We start from the raw sequence: 11,665 nt of genomic DNA, 5'->3' as shown, positions 1-11,665 counted from the left end.
CTATTATTATATTATGAAAATACTGGTATTCTTTTTCTTATATAGCTCCTTTATTTGATGAAAACAAATCTAGGAAGAATAATTTTATATCCATCTTGCTCACTTTGGTAGTTCAACAGCTCTACAAAATTAAAATCACTCAATAAAGGTGAAAAGAACAAGAATAACCATGTGTAATCAAATTTTTACTACAATGCTATATAGAAATTTAGTAATCTCCCATTGAGGGGGTATAGTTCAGTGGTAGAGCATTTGACTGCAGAAATTTAGTCATCTTAGACCAAATAAAAATGCCATTTTAGACTAAATAAAAATGCCATCTAGACTAAAGGAGTAAAGCTGAATTATTTAATAACACTTCAGGAACAATTGAGCAACCAAAACTAAAGCTAAATTCATTCTTTCCTCCTTTCAAACAAAAATTTATTCAAATGCATAAGAGAAAATAAAGCATTTTTAAAATTGAGCTATCAAAAAATAGGGAACTGTACATGAAATGCCAATTATCTTATTATAGAAACATTTTCCTAAGCAATGTAAAGATTAGTATATAAGTGCATAAAAACTAACATCTTCTTCATACACATATTTAAAACATAAAAATAGACAGAAGACAAAAATATTCAAGGGAAAATAATCATTAATAACAAAAATCTTAGATTATATTATGAAGTTTTTTGTTACAAATCAATAAGATTTGGGCTACACATGAAGGTAGGCATGGAGGTAGGGCGTTTGCCTTGCTTGCAGAAGGATGGTGGTTCGAATCCCTGCATCTCATATGGTCCCCAAGCCTGCCAAGAGTGATTTCTGAGCATTGAGCCAGGAGAAACTCTGAATGCTGCTGGGTGTGACCCAAAAACAAACAAACAAATCAATGAGAAAATTCTGTTAAAATAAAAATAAAGGATGTAAATAAGCAGACCTCAGAAGTCACAAATCACTTGAAAGAATATTTAATTCTATAAAAATCAAAGAAATTAAACAGTGATATTATTTTTTGAAAATCTTCTAAACTGGCTAAAGTGACAAAGTCACAAAACAAAAGTTTGGGGGGGCTAGTAAGAGGGCAAATAAGCACTGGGTATTATTGCATCATATTTTATATTTTATATTGTGGTAATCAATTCAAAGTTAGCTAGTCTTTGAGAGTAATTTGGCCATTTTATATATCTGTGAACAACTTAGAAATACGCTTGGGAATTTCTAAGCCACACATGCTTTGACCAGATCTCCATTCTAAGAGTTATTCTCCTAATACATGCATACACACAAAAAGTAATTTTAAAAAAGAATATATATTAATGTAAAAAATATCACAACCTAAATTACTTTGAATAGCAAGGTTTGGGTAATATACAGAATTATCTTAGGTTAATCCACTGAAGAAGGAATCAACTAGTTTCATGTGTATATTTAGCATATGAAACAGACATGGGGGAGAATGCATCATACAACTCATTTGTTGGGAGGAAAACAGGCCATTGGTAGTAAGTAAAAAAAGACATACAGATATCCTGTGTGTGGGTACCATTACTGCTTCAGTTTCAGGAAGAAACCTGTTGGGTGATGAACGATAGTGGTCAATGAACTGACTGTTCATGTTATCATTTCATGCTCTTAGAAAAAATGTACAATCTGCACGGGTTACTTTTTCATTTGAATAAGTTGAATTATAAAAATGATCTTAACTTAACTCAATGTAGCATTCAGAAAGATTCTCTGGTGGGTGAGGATAGAGCTCAAAAAGTAGAGTACAAGTCTGGCATGTATGAGGCCCAGAGTTGGATCCCTAGCATATCTGGTCCTCGAATACCACCAATGCCACAAAAGGATTCTTTGCGTTAGTGATACTAATAAAAGTGTAAGTTTTTTCATTCTTGTTTATATAATGTGCTTATTATTATTATTATAAGGTATAATATTTTAATTTATTATTCCTTTGGGTTTGGGGCTATAACCAGCAGTGCTCAGGGCCTACCCTTGACTCTGCACTCAGGGATTACTTCTAGCTGGGTTGGAGTCCAGGGGATTGAAACTAGGTCAAATGCATGCAAGTTAAACACACTACCTTCTATACTATTTCTCTATCTAACTTATAAGGTCTTAAATAATACCCTAGAAGCAACGAAAAACTCAACAATTCAGAAACGATACAGACTATATCTTTAGTTGTAAATAAGTAATTCAACTTAAAAATCTATACTTGATTTATTAAAAAATTTATTATTTTGAAAATATGGACTACAAAGACAGATTAATTAGTTTAAGCTAATTTGTAACTATTGCCACTCCCTAACTATCCCATCAATGTATTCAAATTCAGTGCCTGAGTTACTTATTAAACTCAAGAGATATAATTCCCTGGGAAGATCAAACGTGGTTTGAAGAACTGTTCTCTTGATAACATACAGAGGAACTATCTCAGAAAAACGAATATGGGCAACCATCATGTGAGTATTCATTGCTTTGGGCAAATATTAATATTTGCCGCATGTACCAAAGTCATGAACAATACTTTTATACTTTGTTATTGTGATTGTCCAATTTTTTTGACTATCACAATATGCTAGGCTTTTAAAATGCAGCTATTATTTCTTCTTTAGTAGCAAAAAATTTCTTAGGAGAGGTTGAAGAGGTGGGTTTGAAAGAAAATAATAAAGTGGACCCAGCAGAGAGCAAATGGTGCATATGTATTTATAGGATATGTGACTATATCTATAAATCTGTTGCAAGTTGCATAAAACCCAAGTGTCAGCAGCTATCAGAGTTTTGTTGAGAAGATAGAATGTATGTTGCAATTGGTAGAGCAAGGCAAAAGTGTTTCTTCAACTCTTATGAAGTATTTTAAAAAAGAAAATATTCAATGTTATTTGTAAACTAACAATAATACATTTTAATAGAATCATGGAGTGTACTTAATATTTTACTTTCCTCTATAATGTATTGACTCTTGTGAATTTCATGCCTAGAAACTATTAATGACTAAAATATGACTCCAAAGCAAGGAGTTACAAGGCAGGTCAAAGTTCTATCCTAATTATTTTATATTGAAAAACACATGTCAAAAGCTGAAGTGATAAAAAGTTTTAATCAGGTTTTACTGTCCTACAGTTGTTTCCCTAGCAATAATAATTTATTATATGTACACACTGGGAACAAAGAAAATACAATTTTTTTCTGTAAACAATGATTTTGTTTATTAGGGGGTATTTTTGTGTGTTTGTGTGTGTGGTTTTTTTGTTTTGTTTTGTTTTTGCTAGAAATTGAACTCACACTCAGGTGGTTACAGGCCTACAAGTGTCTTGAAAAGGCATTCTTGGAAAATATCATCTGTAAATAGCATTTCCATACTAGCCAAGCTTTCCACTCAACATGTCTTCCCGAGAAACAATCTGGGTGAAGGTGGGAAAAGGGATTCAACCATACCCAACTGTGCTCAGAGCTTATTCTTGGCTCTGTGCTCAGGAATTATTCCTGGGGAGGTCAGACAGGAGACCATTCGAGGTGTCTGAGTTTGATTTCGGATCATTTGCATACAAGCAAATGTAACTGGCCACTATATTAACAATCAAGGAAGATATATTTAATCTACCTCATTGGAGCAACAGGCTATCAGCAGTCTAGCATTTTTTCTGTATTTCTTTTTCCAATCCTCAGAGCCAGTCTTTCATCCTCTCTAAAGGCAGTCAGCAGTTACCCAAAGGGGACACCCAACCCTCAGCAGCCGTGCGACCACTCAGCCACCTGGCAGGTGGAGGAGAGCCAGACACCCAGCAGCCTGTAAGCATTGCTTCTCTCCCTGAATTACAGATATAACCAGGGACTCTTGTGGGACCCTGCAACCCACCAATATCTTGTCATCTCAGACCCTTAACAATCTGTGGTCTGAAAATATCATTCTCAGGCATTACTTCCAGGAGGGAAAATTGCTTCCTGGGACAGCTGTGTAAATAACAGCTCAAGGGAATGATGAGTTCCACTTATGTTGCCTTAACATTGCCTTGGGATGAAGAGCATGACGCTACAATAAGACACCTTAGAAAAACATGGTTAGGGCTCCAGGAGATGGTACAACAGTAGCGTGTTTTTTTTTTTTGTGGGGGGGCACACCCGTTTGATGCTCAGGGGTTACTCCTGGCTAAGCGCTCAGAAATTGCCCCTGGCTTGGGGGGACCATATGGGATGCCGGGGATCGAACCGGGTCCTTCCTTGGTTATCACTAGCAAGGCAGACACCTTACCTCTAGCTCCACCTCACCGGCCCCAGTAGCGTGTTTTCTTTGCACATGGCTGGCCCAGGTTCAAACCCCTGCATACCAATTTGTCCTTCATGGGCCACCAGGAGTGATCACTGAGTAGAGAACCAGGAGTAAGCACTGAGCACCACTGGGTGTGGCCAAAAACCAAAAAGAAAAGTAAAAGACTGTTAGAGTTGAACAGGTAAGAGGCATAAATTTGTTCTGAGCCTTATGTTTCAAAAGGACATTTAGCAATGGCACAGTTGTATTAGAATGTAACTTAAATATGTAAACCTTAAAGTGACAGTGCTTGAGGAACTGGAGAGATAGCATGGAGGTAGGTGTTTGCCATGCATGCAGAAGAATGGTGGTTCGGATCCCTGCATCCCATATGGTCCCCCAAGCCTGCCAGAAGCAATTTCTGAGCATAGAGCCAGGAGTAACACTTGAGCGCTGCTGGTTGTGACCCCCAACAACAACAAACAACAAAAAAAGTGACAATGCTTGTAAAAAAAAATGAAAAAAAAATATTGGAGTGCTGGTAGTTGTTTAAAACACATGTGTTTATATTTTAATATAGTTCTAATATTATTACATATTACATATTATTAATTACATACATCTTACAGGATTACAATCAAGTTCAAGTTTCTAGTACTGGGTGGCAGAGGTAGGAGAAAAAAGTTTCTAGTACTGATACACAAAGATATTGCCTATCTTCACCACCAAAGTGCTCGTGGCCCTCCCACTCACGTCCCTATCACCTTCAGTTCAGTGTTCTATTTTTCACGCTCCTGCCCCCATTACATGCTAACTTGCAGTTGTAGGGTTTTTTTTGTTTTTACTTAAGTTTTTATTTAAAAAAATGCATCACATAGCTGAAATAATGGATCATAATACATTTTTTCAAGATAAGGAGAAGCAAAGTTATTGAGATAAATAGAAAGAAAAACTGAAAAATAAAATGGAAGAGAAGAGAAAGGAAAGAGAAAGCTCAGTAGCAAGTATATTTGTAGAAATTATTGTATCTCCAATAAAGTCATTAATACAATAGTAGAAGGTTGAGTAAGATCTCTCATTTTTAAAGAGATTAAAAATACAATGAAAAAGGTGTGTATATGGTATTTGTTGTTTGCATAGGCACAGCAAAACTTGGAGAAAATAGAAAGTAAAAACCTTTGGCTTATAAACAGGGAGAACTTACCCATGAACTATCTTGGCATAAGATCAACTACAGACTCCAGGTGTGCTAAGTTGTCTAACCCCAAAGTCTTTCCTGTGGTCCCAGTAAAAGCTCTTCACAATCACAGTTGTTGCTGTCAGGTTTCTATAGTTAAACATCCTGGTTTCTGTACAGATCCTATGTTGAAGTCAAGGTGACACATAGTGTCTTCTGGTTTCATCACAGCATTAGTTGACAATGCAGAGAACCCTGTCCTGAAAGCAGGTTGTTGTTGTTACCAACCAAGTCATCAGGATGTCATATAAACCTACTCTGGAATAAGTTGATACCAGGGCAGCAGTATGGCCTTCCCTGGTGTCCAATTCCTAATGCTAGTGTAGAAAACCATGCTGTTTCCAAAGATGGGGTCCAACTTTCAGGGGTGAATTGTCAATGTCCAATTTTCTGAAGTCTAAGCCAAGTCATTGTGACAAGTGTTCAGGGTGGAAGACCCCACTGCAATAAAAAAAATGTATGTGTTCCTATCTCTTTTAAATAATAACTTGTTTGCACATGTAAGGTTTTCCCACTTTAATGTGCCTATGCAAAAAGGAACAATGCAACATGGTACTACTATTGAATATGGGGGTAAAGATAACAAGTTAAAAAATCCCTATAACCTGGTTATAACATGAACTCAGAACACTATAGAAACATATTTCCACTACATAAGAAGATAGACAGTAAAAGTGATACCTATTAAGAAAATACATCTAAAGAAATATTCAAAGAAAATATACATGTCCCCTTTAAGTCTTTTGAAATAGTCTGGGGAGGAGGGGATAAAATCCAGAGAATTGCTTCAGCCTGTGATTTGGTCTTGTGAAGTCTAAAAACTGGCTCCAAACAGTCACATATTAGGAAATATCCTTGAGCTGGGGGCTTCTCAGAAACCGAATCCAGTAGTGAGCAACAGTCCACAGTGAAGGGAGATGAGGGGAAAAGGCCACTGAGAGCAAATCAGCAGCAACAGTGGCAGCTTCTTCTTAGGCTGAGAATCTATCTTCACTTTGGCAGCTGGTTGGCAGCTGGCTGGGGTGGGAGGAATGTTTCACTTCCTTAGGAGTTAAGAACTGAGGGTAAAAAGGATTTAATGGGGGGAAATAATAAATGGGGGTGAGGGCATGAAGGGTTAAAAATATTTGTAAGGTGGTAAGCAAAGGGGGAACAAGGGGTTATATATAACAGGGGGAAGGGCAATATACAACAATGACAGACATTATGTTTATTACCAATGGACATTAGAAAAAATTAAGACATTAGACATTGGCCAATCATGAAAGGGTAACCTTTACTGAAGAAAGGCTTCAAGGGCTAGATTGTGTATAGAATATTCTTAAAAACAATCATAATTTTTAAGTCTAGAAAACTAAGTGATTATAGTACTGAGTACTGTAAGAGGAGTCTACACCATGAAATATTGTCCTGAGCATCCAGGTTCCTTTCTTAAAAGCAATCTAAAACATGAGCATTATGGTATAATGGTAAACTACCTACAATTGAAAACAGATTACAATAACATATTAAATAAGTGAACACTGTAACAGGAGTACATGGCATACAGTTGCATATTCCATTTCTCTCTGTGGACATAAATATTAGATTATATTAGCAGGCATAATTAAGTAGAAAATGAATAAATTAGAATTTTAGTCGTGACATTATCATAATGAGTCCTGTCTTCTGAGTCTAATATAATATAGCATTGCAATGTGGAATTGGGGTGACCAACCTATATCTCCAAGTACCACTGTGGACAAAAAAATCAAGGAGTTATTATAGACATAAAAAAATTAAGACATTAGGGGGCCGGAGAGATAGCATGGAGGTAAGGCGTTTGCCTTGCGTGCAGAAGGACAGTGGTTCAAATCCCGGCATCCCATATGATCCCCTGTGCCTGCCAGGGGCGACTTCTGAGCATAGAGCCAGGAGTAACCCCTGAGCGCTGCTGGGTGTGACCCAAAAACCAAAACAAAAAAAATTAAGACATTAGGGTCTGGGGAGATAGCATGGAGTTAGGATATTTGCCTTGCATGCAGAAGGATAGTGGTTCAAATCCTGGCATCCCATATGGTCCCCCAACCCTGCCAGGAGTGTAGAGCCAGGAGTAACCCCTTAGCATTGCCGGGTGTGACCCAAACAACAACGAAAGAAAGAAAGAAAGAAAGAAAGAAAGAAAGAAAGAAAGAAAGAAAGAAGAAAGAAGAGAGAGAGAGAGAGAGAGAAGAAAGAAAGAAAGAAAGAAAGAAAGAAGAAAGAAAGAAAGAAAGAAAGAAAGAAAGAAGAAAGAAAGAAAGAAAGAAAGAAAGACAGAAAGACAGACAGAAAGAGAGAAAGAGAAGAAAGAGAGAAAGAGAGAGAGAAAGAAAGAGAGAAAGAGAGAGAAGAAAGAAAGAAGAAAGAAAGAAAGAAAAAGAAAGAAAGAAAGAAAGAAAGAAAGAAAAAGAGAGAGAAAGAGAGAGAAAGAAAAAAGAAAGAAAGAAAGAAAGAAAAGAAAGAAAAGAAAAGAAAGAAAGAAAAGAAAGAAAGAAAGAAAGAAAGAAAGAAAAAGAAAGAAAGAAAGAAAGAAAGAAGAAAGAAAGAAGAAAGAAAGAAAAGAAAGAAAAGAAAGAAAGAAAGAAAGAAACTTAAGACATTAAAACTACTTACAGCAAGCACTATAGTGGGAGTCCATGGCTTCCAAATGCATTCTGCACCCGTTTCTGTGAATAAAAAAGCTTTAGAACATTATTATAGACATCTATAAAGAGCAGTTGATTGGACACCTGATAGACTGATCATATTACAGATGGACATTAGACAGACATTGAGGTGGCCAACGCATGCACTGATGCACACACATAGATAGACACTAAGGATCGATCCATGGGTTACAGTTGAAAAGCCGACCCAGGTGAAATGGGACAGAACACTTAAAAAATAATGGGGCCGGAGAGATAGCATGGAGGTAAGGCATTTACCTTTCATGCAGAAGGTCATCGGTTCAAATCCCGGCGTCCCATATGGTCCCCCGTGCATGCCAGGAGCAATTTCTGAGCACGGAGCCAGAAAAACCCCTGAGCACTGCCGGGTGTGACCCAAAAACCACAAAAAAAAAAAAAAAAAAAAAAAAAAAAAAAATATGAGGCTGGCAAGTCAGATGGAAAGATTTTTCATTTTCTGGGACAACCATGATTGGCCAATCATGAAAGCTGTATTCATTTTTGATGGGAAAGTTTAATACATTGACATTTAAAGGAAAATATTGATGGAAAGGGCTGTTAAGCTATTATATTGTGGAGGGTTGTTGTTACAACTGAGGATTTGGTTTGCGTAATTGCTCTTTGAGTAGCTCATTTAGGGTAGGTTTGGTTAGTGCAAATTTTGTGAGTTCTTTTTTTTTTTTTTGGTCTGAGAACGTTAATAACCTTCCCTCCCGTGTAAATGAGAATTTAGCTGAGTAGTGGACTATAGGTTGAAAGTTGCTTTTATTCAGTAGTTTGGATGTCATTACACTCTTTTCTTGCCTGAATTGTTTCAAATGGAAGATCTGGTTTGATTCTTATGTTGTTTCCTTTATACTTAAGGTTTTTTTTTCTCCCTTACTGCTTTAAAGAGTTGATCTCTCTCTCTCTTCTCTCTCTCTCTCTCTCTTTCTCTCTCTCTCTGTTTTTTGCTATTTGGATTACTAAATGTCTTGGTGTTGTTCTGTTATGGTCAATTCTGTTTGGCACTCTTTTTGCCTCTTAGATTTGTAGAGAAACCTCTTTCCCAAGGGTAGGGAAGTTCTCTATTACCTTCCTCACTACTTGTTCTTCCTCTTTCCCATTTTCTTCCCCTTCTGGAATTCCAATAATTCAGAGATTATTTCTCTTTTCATTAAATACCTTACATTTTCTTCCAGGGTTTTGTGTCTCCTTTCATTTTTTTACTTCTTTATCACTACTGGCTTGTAGTTTGTCTTCAAGTTCGTCTGTGTGATTCTCCGCCTGTGTAATTCTACTATTATGGCTTGCTAACATGTTTTTTTAGTTCATTCAGTTCTGTTTGTATGGATTCTCTCATTTCCTGAAAGAGTTCTTCTTTGAGTTGGTTGAATTGTTCATCTATAGATTTCTTCATTTCTCGGACTAGTAACTCCTTGATTTCCATTGCTAAACCATTAAGTATTGATTTTAGGTCCTTATCTATAAAGCTCAGGCTTTTGGGTGGACTTGGAAATTTGCCCGAATTTTTCTTCTTATCTCCCACAGTAGCTGTCTTCTTTAGTCTCTCCATTGATCTTTGCATTAAATGCTTGGAGTGCCGGAGTATCAGGGTGTTGGAAGAAGTGCTAGATTCAATCTGCCAGGAAGTCTATGATATATATTGAAATGACTTGGGTAAAGGAGGACTGATTGGAAGGAAAGGGGTTTCAGTAATGTCATTGGAACCCAAAAGGAGACTGAGGGAAGGCTGGAGAGGAGGCCCTGTTTGAGCTTGGTAGAGGGGATTAGGCCTGGAGCCTCCCTGTTCCCACCCAGACACTGGTGTCACTGTCCCTAGGGAACAAAGATTCAGCAATGGTGCTGGGACCCAGAAGGATGATGGTAAATACTCAAAAAAGACAGCCCCATTTGAGTTTGGTGGAAGGGATTAAGACGTGAAGTTCCCTATTCACTCCCCAACAACAACCTGGCTGTCACCAAAGGTCAGATGAACAGTGATGGCACTGGAAGTCTGAAGGAGACTCCACTAAGGGAGACATTCCTGAGTACTCCAGACCATTCACTTACATTCCCGGATTACTCCCTGGCAGCCTCTTTGTTTTTCTTTCTCCTCTCCAACTAGTATTTACAGGTCTGTATTCTAGTATCCAAGATTTGTTATCAAATGATTATTTTTTGCACCTTTGATTTGTTTCTCAATATAGTGCAGGTGAATGAGATCATCCTGTGTTTGTTTTTCTGCCTCTGGCTTATTTTGCTCAGCATGATACCTTCCACTTCCATTTAAGTGGCTGCAAACAGCATGACTTAAAGTTTCCATCTGGTGTTGGGCATTTGGGTTGCTTCCATATTGTACTAAGAGGTGCCATGAACTATGCAACATTATTGATTTAGTGCCACAGAGTGTTTTGCTTTGTTTCGTTATTTTTTTTATCTTTTTTTTTATACCTGTCGACCAGCATCAGTGGTTTAAAAACACTGCCCTAAATAATGTTGTCTTGATTAAATGGTGCTGCTCAGTATAAAAAAGGTCCTAATTGCTATAATATGGTTTCTTTTGAGTTGCAGCACATGTAATTTATGATGTTGTCTGTGACTTCTTGTTCTCTTCACAACAATAGTCTGCCCCTTATTCAACCTGTTGACATGCTTCTACTTATATACCCCTTCATGACACAGTCGGGCATTCTATTGGCTCATAGCTGTAGTTTTCTTGGCCTGGGGGAAGTGTAAACCCACTAGTGTACAAGGACTTACAGTCATCTCAGTGCTAATAGGTCAGTGCTGCTATAGCATACACTGCTGGGGATCAATTCCTGGCGTCCAACACACAAAAGTCATTCTAGATCTTTGAGCTACATCCCCAGCCACAAAGCATTATTTCTGCATTAAACTTTCCTCTGTTGGAGCCAGAACACATAAAGTTTGGTTGTGTGGCATGTGTGTGATCACAAATAGCAACATAAATACAGGTATATGCTAGCCCTTTAATCATTTTAATGATCCAATGTGTCCTTTTTAATTTTAAGTAATCATCATTATACAATTTTAAAAGTCTCCTAGGAAAGTTTAGAATCCCTAAGAATATGTCCACAGACCAAAAAACCCAGATTACCAATTTTGAACCTGATGACATTAGAATTATGGGAAATTCTGTGTGTGTTGCTTTTCCCAGATCTTTTGCCTTCATTGATAATATTTTTTTATTTGAAGGCCTAGTATCTTTTGTTCATTTTTTTGGGGGGGGGCTACACCTAGAGATGCTCACAGGTTGCTTCTGACTGTACTCAGAGATCACTTCTGACATGCTCGGGGACCATATGGGATGCCTGGGATGGCCATTACCATTGGCCCTTACCATTGTATTTTTACTCTATCCCTAGAACTATTATTTGTGAATAATCTTTTTGGAGTAGTAATAGCTGAGCTGATGGATTATTATCATTTGCTGAAACACACAATGTTCAAAGAGTTTGCTCAGCCTAAAGAGGTGTCCAGGCACACATTGACATTTCC

At 37.3% G+C, this 11,665-nt stretch overlaps 1 protein-coding gene across 1 annotated transcript in view; it reads left to right on the top strand.

Moving 5' to 3' along the window:
• The first annotated feature begins 2,438 nt into the window (after nt 1–2,438).
• ANXA13 (annexin A13) overlaps nt 2,439–11,665 on the top strand; it is a 61,095-nt gene continuing 51,868 nt past the window's right edge. Inside the window, exons 1-2 of the mRNA XM_049765781.1 lie at nt 2,439–2,453; nt 3,661–3,783. Coding sequence (XP_049621738.1) covers nt 2,439–2,453; nt 3,661–3,783 — 138 coding nt within the window. The remainder of the gene's footprint in view (nt 2,454–3,660; nt 3,784–11,665) is intronic.

Source organism: Suncus etruscus, chromosome 19, assembly GCF_024139225.1.
Source record: "Suncus etruscus isolate mSunEtr1 chromosome 19, mSunEtr1.pri.cur, whole genome shotgun sequence".
Lineage (NCBI taxonomy): Eukaryota > Metazoa > Chordata > Mammalia > Eulipotyphla > Soricidae > Suncus > Suncus etruscus.
Note: the sequence above shows the minus strand (reverse complement) of the source record. Positions and strands in the feature narration are given on the sequence as shown.